The sequence below is a fragment of the Salvelinus alpinus genome, chromosome 5 (assembly GCF_045679555.1).
Source record: "Salvelinus alpinus chromosome 5, SLU_Salpinus.1, whole genome shotgun sequence".
NCBI lineage: Eukaryota > Metazoa > Chordata > Actinopteri > Salmoniformes > Salmonidae > Salvelinus > Salvelinus alpinus.
The window spans coordinates 65,423,827-65,442,734 of record NC_092090.1 but is presented as its reverse complement, the minus strand read 5'-3'; the positions used below and the strand labels follow the sequence as shown (position 1 = coordinate 65,442,734).

Genomic DNA, 18,908 nt, shown 5'->3' with positions numbered 1-18,908 from the left:
GGACAAAGACAATATATCCCGAGAGAGCCATCTTTCCATGAAACAGAGTATGTTACAATCCCTGATGTCTCTCTGCAAGGAGATTCTCACCCTGAGCTCATCTACTTTATTGTCCAGAGACTGAACCTTAGCGAGTAATATACTCGGAAGTTGTGGATGGTGTGCGCGCCTCCTGAGTCGGACTAGAAGTCCACTTCGAATACCTCTTCTCCACCGGCGGCGTCTTGGAGCAACCTCTTGGATAAGTTCAACTGCCCTGGGGTTGCGAACAAAGGATCTAATTCGGGAAAGTTGCTGGTGAGTTACCACCGTTCTGATATCCAAAAGCTATTTCCGGCTGTATGTAATAACACAAAAAACGTTCTGGGCTAATAATGTAAGAAATAACACACAGAAAAACGAAATACTGCAGAGTTGCTTAGTTGCAAGAAGCAGAGCTGCCATGTCTGTCTGCGTCATCTTTGGTGTTTAATGCAACTGTATAATGCAACTGTGTCTGGTTTACAGTGACCGAACGACTAACATCCTTGACTGTATTTAGCATGTAGTTTAATCTGTACCCTATTGATTACCATTAACTGGGTGTTTCAGGACATATCATAGATCACTGCATGGAAACACATCACCATTCACGTTGCAAATTGTGTTTAAGTGCAGACAAAAATACAGTTTTCCTCAGCTCTACCTTCTTACTGTTCCTACCAAGAAGGACACCTTTTTGGAATGTTAACGACCTCCTACCAACATTCCTACCACCATGTCATTTCTACATCTATGCTATCCCGTCCTCCCCGTTCAGTTTTGTCTCGTGGTGAATAATATCTGCACTTAGAACCCAATCAGCTACAAGAGACTGTGGTGAAGTGCTGCTCACTTCATGTGTTTTCTACACATAGCTGTGGGCAATGGATTATTCAGACACCATATAAGCCCAGCTGTTTCCTGAATGGATGAATGCAGAGCTTATCAGGGCTGTGTTCCAAATGGCACCCTACTCCCTATGTTGTGCACTACTTTTGTGCAGGGCCCACAGGGCTCTGGTCTAAAATACTGCACTATATAGGGAATAGGTTGCCATTTGGGACACAGAGAGCCAAAAAAGCACGCCGTCAGTGCACTCCGTCAGTGAATGCCGTCAGGCTGCGTACAGTTAAATGGGAAACAGTGGAGGACTAATTGATGTGACTGTATATGTGAGCACCCATGCTGGGATCCATTTGGAGGAGCTGAGAAGTTGCTATACCCACCAGCACAACCTGCAGTGTTCCCCTATTAGTGTTCTGAATGTTCTTTTTGTCAACCTAACACCTCTCTCTCTCCAGTTCACATCCAATTTCTGTCTGTGTCAGTTTGTGTTCATCATATTTACTATCTAACATTCAAATTCTATCTTTTCTTGCTTGGCTTTACATTCATAACAGTAACCACAGAACTTCCCTGAAGCACATGTTGAATTAGAGCCAATTCGTTTTTTTGAAAAATATATTGACATGGTTGTTTTCATCTTTCCAATTCATCAAAATGTTTTCTTGATTTGGACCCCAGATACCTATCCTATCTGTTGATTTGAAGTCCTCCTCACATAATCTGTCTTTTACAGTTCAAACATATCCAGACTCTGACAGCATGGCGGCTGCTGTGTGGTCTTTCATATGAAATCCAGAACAATTTGGCAGGAGGGAGGGCTCCCTTTAGATCAGTCGACAATGGGGGAGGCAGCACTCCCCTAGACACTTGACAGAATGCTGTCACGAAACTAGGCCAGACAGACAAGAATATCAAATATTCAACTCCCATCAAAAAACACACGGAACAAACGCGGTGGATAGTACCTGCCATGACCAAAACCCACAGACATAAAAGGCCATGGCTTCTATCCAACAAAACATTCCACATTAGAAATAAGCTAAACCTTCCCCTTGGCTGTCATGTCAACTATGCTGCTGAATCAAATGGAACACGGACCATGTTCCCAAACTAGGGGTCGCGACTCGTTGTGGGGTCGCCTGATATGAAAATGGGGTTACGGGGGAATTTCCAAAATCCTGAAGAAAAAAGAAATATCAAAATCATTGTATGTGGTTAACCTTAAAAATCAAAATCAAAATGATTCAAATCTAAAAGATAGAATTCAACCAGAGAGCGCCCTTAGATCATGGGAAAAGGCCGCACTTGAATCATTCCCAAGGTGAATGGCTAGGCTGACTACACTATGAAACCACACACTATTGCAGAAACTTTGATATTACCGTCTGCAATTGATATTGTGAAAACAATGTGTGGGGAGGCAGAGTCACAGAAACTCACATCAATATCTTTGTCAGATAACAGTGTGAAACTAAGAATTGATGCTATAGCTAGCAATCAAGAGGAAACTGACTGAACGACAAAAAAACTCCCCACATTATGCTCTCCAAATGGACGTTAGCTGTGAGGGCCGAGATGCCCATGCATTGACTTTCACTCGCTATATGTCGGGGGATGCTATTCACGAGGACATATTGTTCTGTCTCACGATCCCCCAGCATGAAACGGCATAGGGGATGTTCAGTGTGCTGCGTGGCTATATTGACGAAAAACAGATTCCATATGGGATCGAATGGTGGGCTTTTGCACAGATGGTGCTCCATCTATGGCGGGACGGTGGGCAGGCCTCTGGACTCTAGTTATGAATGTGTCTCCCTCTGCCATATGGACACATTGTATGATACACCGAGAGCAACTGGCGGCAAAAGAGCTGAGCACAGAACTAGGAGATATACTGCAACAGGTAACTTCAATTGTAAACTACATCAAACCACATCCACTGCACGCATGTCCGTTAGCAAAAGTATCTGGAGAAATGGGATCAGAGCATGAAAATGTTCTATTTCACACCGAGGCTTGGTGGTTATTGAGGGGGAGTGTTGGAAAGATTTGCATTGAGAGAGGAACTGTTGTCATTCCCATGTATATAAAAATATATATATATTTCGTTGATACGAGAGATGACTGCTGACCTCCAACTCTTGAAAGAGCACTTTGGGACCTACTTCCCAATCCGTTTGACTGTGATCCTGGCTCAGTTGACATGCCGGTAAGTGAAATCGAACAGCTGATTGAGCTGTCATGTGACCGAATGCATTTAAAGGTCTCTATGGAGAAGTTTTGGTTCCTGACTCAAAGGGAATACCCTGCCGTCTCCCTCTGCGCATTAATGCTGCATTCAAAACAACTGAGAACTGGGAACTCGTAAATCTCTGACTTCTGACATCAGTGCATTCAAGACAACTGGGAACTTGGAGAAAAACTGTGAAAAAGCGACTGGGAAAAATAGCTTTGAATAGTCATCCAACTCGGAATTCCAACTTGGGAACTCGGGCCTCTTTCTCGAGCTCCGACTTTCCGACCTGAAGATCACTGGCGTCATGACTTCCGAATTTCCTGTTGATTTGAAACCACCATAAAACTCATGGCAGGCTAACCTTCACCAGCGCATATCTGTGTGAATATGGATTCAGTGCTCTCGTCTGCATTCAAATCAAATACCGATCCAAATTGGATGTGACAGCAGAGATGAGGTGCGGACTGTCGACTATGCCTTCTGACTTTGAGAAGCTCCGATGCGGCACCCATCTCATTAGTGGAGGTGAAATATGAGACATTGTGTCATACTAATTTGCATTTGACTGTCATAGCACCACATTAAAAGTATGTGAGGGTGAGTTGAGAAGACAATCAGAAATGCAGTTAGAATGTTTTTCAATTGACTGCCATAGCCCCAAATAAAAAAGTAACATATTTTTTTTGACATGGTTGGGGTCGCGAGAATTTTCAGATATCAAAATGGGGTCGTGAACCCTTGGTATACAGTGTATGTTGTGTATGTCACATCGGAATAGATGACTGTTATCCATGTGAAAAATGTAATGGATTTAACAGCACTCAGCTCCCTTCTGCTGTGTACATTGCTAGGTGCTTGAGGTAAAACAAGTAATTGTTGGTTGGGAGAGTGAGTGATTACCTTTTAAATTCTTCAACTCATAAGTGCAGTAGTTCATGGAGAAACGACATTAAAAAAAGTCCTGCCTGATATTGTGAATATGGAGAGATAATTGCCAATGAGAGACATAAGGACCGGGAACAGAATCATAAGCAACAAACTCACTGACAGGCTAATGGCTATAAGTACCACTTTAGTAAGAAAAGGATTCAGACTCCATTTCAAATTGATTATGTGCTGAGGTAATGGTATCATTACGTTTGTGTATATATGATCAACAGTATCGGGGGAAAAATGAATACATTTCCAAAAACATGTCATGAAAAAACAGGCCTAATACTTTTTCATTTAAACAGGCAAGTCAGTTAAGAACAAATTCTTATTTTACAATGATGGCCTACCCCGGCCCAAACCCTCCCCTAACCCGGACGACGCTGGGCCAATTGTGCGCCGCCCTATGGGTCTACCGATCACGGCCGGTTGTGATACAGCCCGGGATCGAACCAGGGTCTGTCGTGACGGCTCTAGCACTGAAATGCAGTGCCTTACACCGCTGCGCAACTCGGGAGCCATAATAGGTTGATAGCCTGTGACATTCAAAGGGAACACTGGTGTAGGATCAAACCTCAATGGGACATGGATCCAAAAGAATATAGTGCATTACAATTCAGTTGGCAACTCAAAGGACAGACTCCCTACTATGCCCTGGGACTCCTCAAATGTTCTGTTTTCCCTCTCTGACAGCACCTCACATTATACCTCATTCTTATTCCCCATGGCTTCAAAAGCCTTTGTTCTTCCCATTAGCAGTTGCAGTACGCGATGTGTTTAGAAATGATTGCAGTTGGGGGCTTACTGAAGTTTTATCAGCAAAGAAATGAACAAGACTTATGGTACAAATTGGGAGGCTGCTTTCTTCTTTTTCCCCTCTATAAAAGTACAGATTTTCCCTCCAAACGAAGGCCAAAATATTACATGATTAAAGGCAAGAAAGTACAATATATACACAAAAGTATGTAGACACCCCTTCAAATTAGTGGATTTGGCTATTTCAGCCACACCTGTTGCTGACAGGTGTATAAAATCGAGCACACAGCCATGCAATCTCCATATACCCGCATTGTCAGTAGAATGACCTTACTGAAAAGCTCAGTGACTTTCAACATGGCACCGTCATAGGATGCTAGCTTTCCAACAAGTCAGTTTGTAAAATTTCTGCCCTTCTAGCGCTGCCCCGGTCAACTGTAAGTGCTGTTATTGTGAAGTGGAAATGTCTAGGAGCAACAACGGCTCAGCCGCGAAGTGGTAGGCCACACAAGCTCACAGAACAGAACAGCTGAGTGCTGATGCAACACTCACTACCGAGTTCCAAACCGCCTCTGGAAGCAACGTCAGCACAATAACTGTTCGTCGGGAGCTTCATGAAATGGGTTCCCATGGCTGAGCAGCCACACACAAGCCTAAGATCACCGCAATGTCAAATGACGGCTGGAGTGGTGTGAAGCTCGTCGCCATTGGACTCTGGAGCAGTGGAAAAGCGTTCTCTGGAGTGATGAATCACACCATCTGGCAGTCCAGCGGCCAAATCTGGGTTTGGAGGATGCTAGGAGAACGCTACCTGCCCCAATGCATTGTGCCAACTGTAAAGTTTGGTGGAGGAGGAAAAAAGGTCTGGGGCTGTTTTCATTGTTCGGGATAGGCCCCTTAGTTCAAGTGAAAGGAAATCTTAACGCTACAGCATACAATAACATTCTAGACAATTCTGTGTTTCCAACTTTGTGGCAACAGTTTGGGAAAGGCCATTTCCTGTTTCAGCATGAACATGCCGCTGTGCACAAAGCGAGGTCTATAAATTTGTTGAGATCGGTGTGGAAAAACTTGACAGGCCTGCACAGAGCCCTGACCTCAACCGCATCAAACCCCTTTGGGATGAATTGGAATGCCGATTGTCAGCAGGCCTAATCGTCCAACATCAGTGCCCGACCTCACTAATGCTCGTGTGGCTGAATGGAAGCAAATCCCCAACATCTAGTGGAAAGCCTTCCCAGAAGAGCAGGGGCTGTTATAGCAGCAAAGGGGGACCAACTCCATATTAATGCCCATGATTTTGAAATTAGATTTTCGACGAGCAGATGTCCACATACTTTTGGTCAGGTAGTGTATGTTAATGTGCCTAATTTTATTTTTAAAATGCGTTTTTGGGTCCATTATATCTCACATATTGATTGATTGCACCCATTTTCATGCCATTTGTAACACAGGAAATGTACATGCCCAAGGAACAAAGCCATTTTCTTGCCCTCTTTTTGCCCACCATGCACCAAAGCTGAAATTCACAACATTGGAAATTCAAACCTCTCCTATCCTTCAGAGATATGGCTGTAAAAACTAGGGGTTTTAGTTCATTATATATTTTAAATTAAAACCTGCCAAAGTCCTCAGCTTAGGAGTTTAGTCATGCCAAAATCATGAAAGAATTCTATCTCGGTGGAGAAAAGGATCTGCATCTCATGCTATTCCAGTTTAATTCGCCTCACCAGCCTGTCTCTCCCTTGTCAGAATAATTTGAGACCGTAACTAACTTGTTTAATCTTAATTAAAGAAAAATAAGGATGTCTACCATATAGCACGACAGCGTCCCAAATGTCACACTTTCGGGTCTGGTCAAAAGTAGTGCACTATATAGAGAATAGAGTGCTATTTGGGACACACTCTACCTCTGTTTCAGCTCAGCGGTGCCATTTAGAAGGGTCTGAGTCACAATTGATCTTGCAGAAAAAAATTCTAATAATAAACGCTCCCCAAGCCTTGCCTGAGGATACTAATAAAGCCTTGCCTAAGTATACTAATACAGAATACAAACTCCAAGTAAATGTTGTATAAAGGCTGTAGTCTCAGAACTAACAAATAAACATACATACAGAAATATATTGGAGACTCTCAACAACACTCTCCAGTCGAACATCTTGAAGAGTCATATTTAGAGAGTTAGGAGTTTATGTTTTGACATGAGGTCAACAGCTTTGAGTTTCAAACCGTTTAGGTTTCATGCAGGTCTTGTTTAGATTAAAGGATTACATTTAGTTTTATCGTCAATTGCACACAAGGTCCAACCGGCACTTAACTTTCGTTTTAACCCAACCCCTCTGAATCGTAGAGTAGTGCGGGGGGATGCCACATTGGGCACCCAGGGAGCTGTTGTTGTGGGGGGTTAACTGCATTGATCAAGGGCAGAACGACAGATTTGTCACCTTGTTGGCTTGGGGATTTGACCTGGCAACCTTTCAGTAGTTAGTTCAACCACCTTGCCTGGCGGCAGCTTTGGAAGAGATGCGTTGCTAGCAAGTGCATGCAAGGTTGGTGATGATCTTCCTTGTATGGCTTGGTTAATCTATTGACACAGCTTCTCAATGGTGGGAACCCTGCAATCACTACCTTTGTAGTAGTTGAGCAATGAGTAAAGGACTTCTGACCAGTAGGCCTACAGCTGAACTGACCAATTGAAAATGACGTTACTGTAACCCAAACATGGGCCAGTGTGAGACCCTAGTGACAGCAGGGTTAAAAAGCAATGCAGTTGTCTGCTGTTTGTTCATCGCTAGCATGCATCAAAGAAATACATACATTTACATGTTAATGTTGAAAAGCCCTTCAAATTGAAAGTCCTTCAAACGTGGGCGGGAGAACAACAGCATTTTCATCTCACAGATTACGTTGAAACGAACACGACTAAAGACCCTAACTATTCAACCTTCTTAATGATCAATTACTGACACAATGATGATCCTGAATCTCATTTTAATTTATTACCTTTTGTCAGCAATAGAAATTACTAATATTTCCATCCCATTAACTCCCCAACCCAATTTTAAATACACAGCGAATAATAAATGGCAAAAGCGTAAACATTACTCACATGCAGACCTACACTGTACGTATCTCAACTTTCAGTAACTGAATTTGACAGCATGATCTAGTGTAACAATTAGGCATTGCTGGTTAATGATACATGAGGAGTAATTAAACCAGCTCTCAAAATCTAGTTTTTCTTAATCTGACAAATACATTTGAGTCATAACAGATTGCGACAAACTGGGGACAAATGAGGCTGTGTGATATACAAATATTGTATTAAAGCCTAGTAATGTGAATAAATGATGGTTAATAAGTGTTAAGTAATAATGGGTAGTCACTACCACCATGGGGATTTATTAATGCATTTAGTGTTAAACAATTATAATAATCAAAACCGAAATTGAAAAACTGGACTATTTTTCAAAAAACTGGACTGAAACCGAACCAACCTTAAAAAGCACTAATCGCTCTGCACTAGTACTGTAGCTATTTCGAAATACAAGACAGTCTACTACTAAACTACGTAAATAACAGTAATCCATCACGGTGCTTCCCTTATCCTCCTCTCATAAAATCCATATTGTCAAAAGGTCAGAGCCACTAGACATGAGGGATGCAGATTCGCTTGTCAATATACTCCTATGCGTATGAGCATAGGAGGAGCAGTTGAACAGCTGAGATCGAAGGGGCAGGAAAGGTCCAAAGTTGAGTATAGTAGAGGGTTGCCTTAAGGACATCCCTCAGTATTACCTTTGCTGATCCTGTCAGCACAGTCCATAAACAAAGACCACATGCAGCTTCACATCCTCAAAACATATTTCCACATGAATTTGTTTTTCTCACCCAAGATTTGAATGAAATTCCAAGATCCTATAAGACTGGCACTGCAATGGAATTGGCACTGAATGGTATAGGACATACCACAGAACAACCCACATGTACATTAAACAGCTCCTTGGATAAGAACAGGATGAGACATGTAACGTCAATTTGATTCTATTGGCATTAGTATACATTCCACCTCAGTGGCACACATGGGTCTTATAGGACAACAACGATCACAGAGACAGTCAGGGAGTTTTCAACACTGGAGGAGAGAACTGGGCCATGATAATTATAATAATGCCCGTTGAACACGTCTATAGGAAGAGGGTATCCTTGAAGGCTGACGGTATCGCTATATGACCAAATGTAGACATTAAGCCCTCTGGTCACCTCTATTCTCTGTCTTGCTCTTCATACCTATTCACGAGCCAGGAATCCTGAATCCGGGAATCCAGTGAACAAAACATATAGGCAGAGGGCAAGGACGCAACACACACACTCTGAGAAAAAAAAAGAGAGAGAGAGAGAGAGACTTAGACAGATAGATGAATGGTAGCAAACAAATAGGGATGAAATAAATGTAGCTATGCATGTAGGATGCAAGCGGTACGTGCAGAAAAACATCAAAACAACTCACTACATGGACACAAATGGTGAACAAGACTATTAGTCTGTGGTTTGATCGTTGTTGGTAGACAGTGCTATCTTTCACATACAGTTGGGGAGAAATTGTATCAATTGGTGTTCATTAAATCATGTGGGACATGAAGATCTGAAGTACTGGGTTCCATAGCTACCAACTATCCTTTGGCTCAATGAGTAAAAGCTGTTCTTCTTAGGTTGGGTATATGCATACTGTTGTGGTGACAGCTTTGAATCAGTCCTCATAAGCACAAGTATATAATTCCACTGCAGCCCTGCTGTGATCTACATTGTAAGCTTAACTGACTGACCAGTCCCTCTCGACTAGAGCCACCGTACGCACACTGTCTGTCACACAATAGAGTACCACAGTATCAGTCATAATACCCATAAAACCTAGTGGTCAAACAAAGAAATGGTTCCAATAATTTTCCCACCATACATTTCAGTATATCATTCGCAAGCATTCTTTTTTCCCATAGGGGATTTTCGGGCTGTGTTTCGTGTAGGCTTACACTGGCGTGACGTTTTGATAACCAAGTAAATCTCTCTAGGACAAGGTGATTTTTATCAATATATTCGCCTGCATTTACCCCTCCAAAATGAAATGCTTATTAGCTGCTAATGTGGCTATCATAAAGAACTACAAATGCCAGGATGATCTGGATGAGACTGTCGAATTGGTGTCAAATTGGTGGTTGATCAACCATATTCAAGTATTGCTATAGATTTGCAAGCAGATTTAAATCCAAACTGTAACTAAACAGTAAAAAAAAACATTCTAAAAACATAATTCCACTTTGATATGATGGGGTACTGTGTGTAGGCCAGTGACACAAAATCAAAATGTAATCAATTTTAAATTCAGGCTGTAATACAACAAAATGTGGAAAACGTAATGGTGTGTGAATACTTTCTGAAGGCACTGTACATAGTGCACTACTTTTGACCTATAGGCCCAGGTCAAAAGTAGTGCACTATAAAGGGAATAGGGTGCCCTTTAGGACACAACCAGGGAATCCAGATTGGCCATCAAATTCCACTGAATACCACTGCTGCTGGAAATACAATACAAAAACAATTGTGTGCTATTGTCATTGTAAAACCCGGGTGCTATTCTGCACTGGAAACAAAACGGCCCTGCAAAATCTCATGTACAATACAGCTGCTGTGCGATACAGCCTGTTTGTTGCCCTAAACAAAGAAGAAGAAAAAAAGTCTAAGAAGTGCTGACAATTTGCAGCTGACAGGCAGAATTCCCAGCGATGGAGAATTAGATTATTCTAACCAAAGTAAAGTAAAATACATGGTACTGTCATCTGTGGAAAATATACAGGGTGTGGCAGGTAATTGTCCTGAAACTGAAATTACTGAAGAATAATTATCTTTAAAGCACTGGATCCTATCATGTACAGTAGATGCGCTGGGATTTCTCACTGGGGTCTAGTTCTAATCAGCTGCAAGTCAATTTCATTACCATAAACAAGCAAATACAGCTTGAAGCAATGGGATATTATTAGATATGTGTGAAACAACAGCAGGAATTGCATGGAGGTTGAAAGTTGCATAAAGGTTGAATGTACTGCGATACTGCTGTACCTAGGCCTATACCTCCTGAGTCCTATTAACACATGCTAAACCCATTACATTTATTTGAGGATCAAAGGCATAATTAAGTCTGGATACTAAATGTCCCCATATTCCCTATATACTGTAGTTCTCTACTTTTGATCAGGGCCAATAGGACTCTGGTCAAAAGTAGTGCACTCTAATAGGGAATAGGGTGTCATTTGGGACCCATGATAAATGTGACCCAGCGAAGGGAATAATTCTTTGAACTGTAGGACCAGACCATTCTGATCCCCTCTACATCAGACCGATGGCTTTGATGTGTTTGAAGTGGAGATTAACAGCACAATGCAATGCTGAGATAATGAAGTTTTCAATCTCAACTTGAAAAGGCATAGCCTGCACCAATCTCAACGTTAGGATTCAAGTCAAGGATGCATTACATCAAACAGGTCTCTTTTCGACAATTGAAATTCTGAGTTTGCATTACACAAGGAAACCTTGTTAAACTCAGGAAGAGTATTTTAAGGTTCTCAAATGTACAAAATCGGATTAAAGAAGAAAATACCTTACGGGGTCGGAAAGTTCAAACAAAGCATAAACAGCATATCTACTAATCTAAGGCATAAGACAGTAAAGAGACAACTAAGGACACTGGAGTGTCTCTCTCTCTCTCTCTCCGAACAAACACAGGATAAACTCTGTGACTGTTCTGGAAGAAAGTTGTGTGACACTTGCCTGTTTTCCTCATTGAGTCTTCTTCTTGCCTTCCACTGCCTATCATTATCGTCACTATGCCCCAAACAAGTCACAATGCATTAGAGGCAGAGGCTTCTTAGATCACAGATACACCACATATGCAGGAGGCAACAGGCCAAGTGGTGCAGTCACAACACAGCAGACAATAACTAAATATTTTACACAGTGGGGTACAACTACTTCCTGCTCTCAGAGATCCCATCCTCAGCACTTTGGTTCTGTTATTACCCATGTTCAGTTCACATTACTACCACACTAGACTGCACTGCACTGCACCACAGTGTAATCCAGGGGCGCAACTTTGGTTTTAGAAGTGGCGGGGGACATAATGATTATTATTATTATACATTTTTTATCCAGTCGGATAAACATTCCAACCAGCCTACGCAAACTTCGGAGGCGTCCGCATGGTCCTAAAGCACTGTTGCCTCGTTTTGTATCACATTCCAATGATAAAACTGTGGGGGGACAAAAATGCAATTTCTGAATGTGGTGTCACCAGTGAAAGTTGCGCCCCTCTAACTCTCTCTCTCTCTTTCTCTCTTTTCTCTCTTCTCTCAGAGGACCTGAGCCCTAGGACCATGCCTCAGGACTACCTGGCCTGATGACTCCTTGCTGTCCCCAGTCCACCTGCTGTCCCCAGTACACCTGCTGCTGCTCCAGTTTCAACTGTTCTGCCTGCGACTATGGGACCCAGATCTGTTCACCAGACGTGCTACCTTGTCCCGGACCTGCTGTTTTCGACTCTCTCTCTCTACCGCACCTGCAACTCTGAATGCTCGGCTATGAAAAGCCAACCGACATTTACTCCTGAGGTGCTGACCTGTTGCACCCTCTACAACCACTGTGATTATTATTTTTTGACCCTGCTGGTCATCTATGAACGTTTAAACATCTATATTCATAAATGTATGTAAGAAATGTGTTATTGAAATAAAAAAAACAGCTCATATTACAGAGAAAGTGGTAAAGCTTCATATGACACCAACTTTTGCTTTGTAGCACCTACAGATGAAACATTATGGAGTCTTAAAAGAGGCCTGAGTGAGGCCAAAATGTCACAAATATTCCAACTTCAATTATTCAGAAATTATGCTTTAAGATACAAATATCAAAAATATGTCAACAATCCTTCCTCCAAAGGACCCTTCTACAGTTTACATGTAGTAAAAATCTCCCAAATCACTGTCTTTTTTTGTTCCAGAATCACTCAGATAGCACATTTCATAGCTATCAGAAATAGCAGTATCGAATGTAACGTTTCATCAGAGCGATCAGGAGTAGTTGCAACGGTAGCAAACTCAGTGACCACCGGTCCGTTGTGGGCAGGGCAAGCACTCGGATAAATACTTAAACCGCACGAAGGAAGTGTTATATGAGTCCTTTCAGCTCCTATTATTCCTGATGTCCATACAGATGCACCATGGGCTCTGCAGTCAGACGCTGTGTTCTGGCCATCTGACTCTATGTGACAGTGAGTGAAAGGCAGCATCTGGAGTACAGAAGAGACCAGTTACCTCCCGATAGCCAGCCGCTGTGCTTGGACTAGAATGAAACAAGTGCCAGAACTCATTTTCATTTGAAATAATCTGAGCCCTGAGCCCTTCTACTGTACAAGCATTTCGCTACACCTGCAATAACATCTGCTAAATATGTGTATGGGACCAATAACATTTGATTTGATTTGTATAAGAGGCGAAGGTAGTCAAGCAGAGGAAAATTCAAGGTGTCCGTACTTCAGTCTAGTGAGTACTGGCCAAACTCAAGCACTGCTGAAACACACGGATAGAGAACCTCTTCTGCAATCTCTGGTTGTCGACAAACCTGGTGGTCATGGAGGGCAATGGGGCCTGGCAGTGTTTGCTGTTCATCAGCACTTTAACTAAATAATTAAGAATAATTGGGTGAATCCAGGTGAGTCGTGCTTATTGACATTTTAAAACTGCAGCCCTCTGCCGTTTGCGATTTCTGCTGCTGAGCGGTGCTGACTGACACAGAACAAACAGTATGACCAAAGCCTTGGTTAATAATGGTTGGATTGTCTGGTAAACTGATGAGGCATGTGCTGGTGGTTGGTTTAGCCATAGCACTGCCACCCTCGGACCATCTATGGCCCCTGGAGACTGGGGTTCGATCCCTGCTTAAACCTCTGTCTCCCTCGCTCATCTTGACAAGTCAGACTAACACGAGCGTTGGCCATGCACAGCGGGCGGGTCGTCCTATTGCCTCTCACCACAGAGCATCGACTATTATTCTACATGATGAATAAATCACCACAGTTTGTTGACACCCAGCAGGTGATCTACTGCGCACAACTGATGTTCATTATGGTCTGTCTGATCTCTAACTGCACGGTGGGGGTTTAGAAGAATTACTGTAGAATAGTAAGTATTCCTCACCTCATAGTGGGCAACCCTCTGGGACTCTGAGATGAGCTGAGCGCTGCACACTTTACAGTAGGTGTCTGTGAAAAGCCCTTGGTCCACTTCTGTAGACTTCATCTAGTGGGAGAGAGGACAGACAAACAACAGCATGAAATATAACCCTGGGTTGGAGGCATTTCAAATGAGGAATTGAGTGTAAGATGATATAAATGTGAAATTGAAGGATATAATATGCCTGAATGCTTCAAGTGCAATGAAGGGACATAATGGAGCAACTAAATGAAAATGTAATTTCATACTTTGATAGCTGTTTAATCAATATTTCATTATATCAAGCACTGTGATGGCAGTAACAAATGCAAAGAAGGTTTTTTCTTCCATCCAGCAGGAAGTCATAACTGAATTTTATGTTGAATCAATAAACCCATTTTCAGGTAGCAGGTCGAAACCACGTCAAGGCAATAGTAAATAAATCAACACGACTGAGAGCCCTGATAGTATTTATCTTGGAAATTCGCAAGGGATAATCAACGAGGGGCTATGTGTTCTCTGGAAAATAATGCACAACGTGGAAGGTGTGTTGCACGACATGTTAGCGAAAGGAACTCACCTTCCATGGAGTTGCATTTTTTCCAAACAACTCATAGAGCCCTGAATTGATTATCCCTTTTATACCAGGGCAATAATTAACATATTTGCCACTAGAAATTGATCATTTTGCCAGTAGAAATGTGACAACATCCACTGAAGTAGCTATCAAGTTTACTAACTAGCTAGATCGCTACTATTGCCTTGGTAACCAAACAAACAGACTTGCTAGCTTAGCTAACCAAACTATCATCCTAGCTTGCTATTATGAAAATCGAATTCAACAATGCCGATAATGTTTTCAATTCATCTTTTGCTTTCAAAAGCAGCTCAAAAATAGAACATGTAAGAATGAACTTCATAGCCCTTCAATTATACCGTGCAATTATACTGTGCGTTATAGGGAAATAATGCACGCTCTTGAATGCCCTTCAAGCCAATCAGAAAGGATTTTCATCAATGGTGTGGTATAATTAAGCAATAAGGCACGAGGGGGTGAGGTATATGGCCAATATACCACAGCTAAGAGCTATTCTTAGGAACTGTGGTATATTGGCCATAAACCACAAACCCCCGAGGTACCTTATTGCTATTATAAACTGGTTACCAACGTAATTAGAGCAGTAAATATAAATGTTTTGTCATACCCGTGGTATATGGTCTGATATACCACAGCTTTCAGCCAATCTGCATTCAGGGCTCAAACCACCAAACCACCAACCACCAACTTCAGCTGGGAGAGATTTGGAAGGGGACGGCAAGATGCTCTTTGAGGGGTCGAACTGCACCCTTTCTGCTCTTGATCTCTCCCTCTCGTCTCTCTTCTCTCTACTTCTGCTCTGCTCTCTCTATTATTAATTCAGCCATGCTTTCATTAGAGAGCTCACATTGCAGATTTGGGAACACTCATGCTCAGCTCATCCTTATTGACTTTGTGGAGTCTTCATTAGGCATGACATGACAGAAGAGCAGAGAGGTCAAGGAGGTATAAACTATGGTAACCCTTTTGGTCCCCTAATATCTCTCCCTATAAAGTGTAAGGACAAAGACAAAGAGGGGAGAAAAATGGAATTGATTATAATACCCTGTTACCTAAACTTCAATCACTGAACGATACAAGTGAAACGTTTCTCTAAAACAATCAATAATTGAACTGATTGCATAAGATACATTTGTCATCGAAAATGTAAGTGAAGAATCTGCAGTATGATTTTACGGCCAGGTTATGTGACCTGAGTGTGATCTGTAATGAGTATTAATCATGTGGCTCACCATCTTTAATTGGCTCTGTTTCCAGAAAATTGACCAAGTCTCCCTTAGAAATTCTACTCCTCCCAGAGGCAATTCTAATGACTTGAGCAGTGGTCAGCAGGAGAGACCAGGGCTGCGTACAAAATGGCACCCCAGAGTCAAAAGTAGTCCACTATATAGGGGAGAGGGTACCATTTTATTTTATTTTATTTGTGATGCAAAAGCTATAATCTTTGAAACTCCTAGCACCCCATAGTATGCCTACATACTATACTTTAAGGCCAACATTTAAAGGGAAATATCACCACATACCTCAATAATCTGAGCTCAATCAAAACATGGAAAAATATCCCTTATGTCTGTAATGTCTTTATACAAAGGTTTAGACATATCCAGTTATTTGTCTGGTGTATGGTTATCCCAAATTGATGCATGCATACCATGCATATCTCCAAATCACTAGCCTAAATTAAACAAATAGGCTGACATAACACCTGTTTAGGAAAAGCAGTTGTGTACGTGTTGACCTACAGGAAATAGGCAGGTATACGGTCTAGCGATAAACTTTTCTGATTTAGGGCGGCCTATACATTTCTCTCCTTTTTCTATTTCTATCCATCATTATGTATAAATAAATCATGAGCCCGGGGATGGAGCCAGTTGCTCCGGATTATTTATTTGTGTAGCCTGGAGTAACAGATACAGCAAATGAATCAAATAAACAATAAGAAAGGTGAGGAGGAGTGAGGAATGTGTTAGAGGACAAAGGCAATAAGTTATCTACGTAAACTCCTCGATACAGTGGCGTAGGATACACCACCGCAGCCCTCAACACATTTTTTTATGATAGGAAAGCCTCATGGCAAAATGTGTATAATAGCAGGAAATTAGCGTTAAAACTGAAAAGATTCTCCCTCAGCATCATTGCAAAATGTGTAGAATAGCATGAGATTAGCTATAAAACTACACATTTTTCTCTATTCATGGCAAAATGTGTAGAATTGCAAGAAGTGAGCTGTTTTCCTAAATATAATTGTTTTCCTAACTGCACTACGCCTTCGCCTCGATACAGATTTTAGGATCCACATAATTCAATTCAAATTGCTTTGTCTGGTTGTCACCAGTGTGGTAAAGTGTGGAGTTAGGCACTTGCCAGCGGGCATGTTTCAGAGCTGAAGGACAGGGGTGTATTGATTATGCTGATTCTGTTGGAAAGCTATTATTCTGTTGAAAAACGTTTCGCATCAGAAACCGTTTACTCCAAACGGAAAACGGTTTGTAACGAAAACAAGAGGTTTTATTAGACAAATTCAGGTAGGTTCCTTCCGTTTGGATCTTGAACGGTAAATGGCTTTTATTGCAAGATGTAATGAATACACCCCTGGTGGAGGAGGCAGGCAAAACAGGATATACAAATAAGATCTTCAGGTAGTACCTTTAAAAGAAAAGGCCTAGCTCATTCATCAGAACATAAATCAATGTCACGCCGATAGGTTACTTAGCATCACTTCAGATACTTATGAAACAACACCAATTAAGCGAGTGTTTGCACCATACCAAATAAAAGTTCAGTACAAGCTGTTCAAAGTTCAAGTTCTCTGTAGTGCAGTGGGTTGGCTGGCCAAACAGCTCACACACAGCCAGCGTTTGTGTCCTCTCACATGGTTATGGTGCATACAGGAGTTGTTCATCTTTGTTGGGGTTTAACGACAATTGGCATCCAATATGAATAGTGCATTACAGACACCAAATGTTTTACTTCTTCTGTCACAGGTTGGACTGCAAGACGCACCCCAGATAAACAAAGATATATGAAAGAAACAAAAAGCAAAAACCACCCCCAAACAACATACAGTATACTACAATACCCACCCCATCCCACTAACAATGTACATTTTCTGTGACCTGCGTTCTACTTGAGTCGCACAATTCATGCCCATCGTGATGAAGGCCAGGAACCTGGGTTTTTTCAATGCACAGTTGCTGTGGTCCACAAGTTAAAATGGGAACAATCCCTGGGTTTATGTAACAGTCTGTTCTAATCTTGGTAACCCTCTGAATTATTTCATTTGAATTATCCCATTAAATCATAGTACAGGACGAACTTGTTCCAGACTGCCTTTTCACCTTTAGGCATTTTGTGTTGCTTGTTCTTGAAAATAATGTGACCATGGCTCTGAGTTGCAGCTAGCGGCAGGCGGCACAGTGCCTGTAAGCTGTTGCATCAGCAGGGGAGGGAGGCTGGCATTCAGAGCTCCAGTGTGGAATAGGAGAGGAGCAGAGGGCTAAAGCACCCAACTGACGGGAACGAGGAAAAAAACTGTCAGATCCCAGAGTGTCTGACTGCCGCAGAACTAACCAACCCCCCCCCCCCAGCCTGGTAATCGGCTGAGAGCAGCACCATTTTGCTGGACAAAGTAGACAGTGAGTGCAAATTCCACAGGACAAACACCATAAATGATAGGCTTTAAGAGGCTATTGGCTCTCTTCAGCCCCTCTCCTCTGCCTGTCTCAGCTCTCTGTATGTCTCAGCTCTCTCTGTATGTCTCAGCTTAGCAAAGCAGATAATGTAGAGATGTATTATTAATCACTCTGCTTGCATCCCAAATGGCATCCTACTCCCTATATAGTGCACTATATAGAGCCCTACGCTCTGGTAAAATGTAGTGCACTATGTAGGGAATAGGATGCCATTTGGGACACAGCCTCTACCAACACTGTTTGGAAAGCAAAAGCTTCAGTGGCCAGCAAGGTCTGAGGAGCATCTTGTCTTAGTCCCCTCCTCGACAGCATTGTTGGCCAGATACCAGTGGCCGTCTGGGCACCGACATTGCCCTTGTCCATCAGCATTAGCGTCATTTAATGCCAGAGCTACAAGCCTCTCTCCCTCTCTGACCCTGGAATGTCTAAAAGAAAACACCATTGGTTGTGTCCCAAATGGAACCCTATTCCCAATACAGTGCACTACTTTGGTCAAAAGTATACTCAATAGGGAATGGGGTGCCATTTGAGACAGTCATTTTGTGTGAAACGGAACAAGGCTCCTAGGAGCT

The 18,908-nt window shown here is 42.2% G+C and overlaps 1 protein-coding gene across 1 annotated transcript in view; it reads right to left on the bottom strand.

Moving 5' to 3' along the window:
• The window catches only part of LOC139576550 (zinc finger matrin-type protein 4-like), a 151,134-nt gene that overhangs the window by 100,418 nt on the left and 31,808 nt on the right, over positions 1–18,908 (bottom strand). The window contains exon 2 of the mRNA XM_071402764.1: positions 14,032–14,133. Coding sequence (XP_071258865.1) covers positions 14,032–14,133 — 102 coding nt within the window. The remainder of the gene's footprint in view (positions 1–14,031; positions 14,134–18,908) is intronic.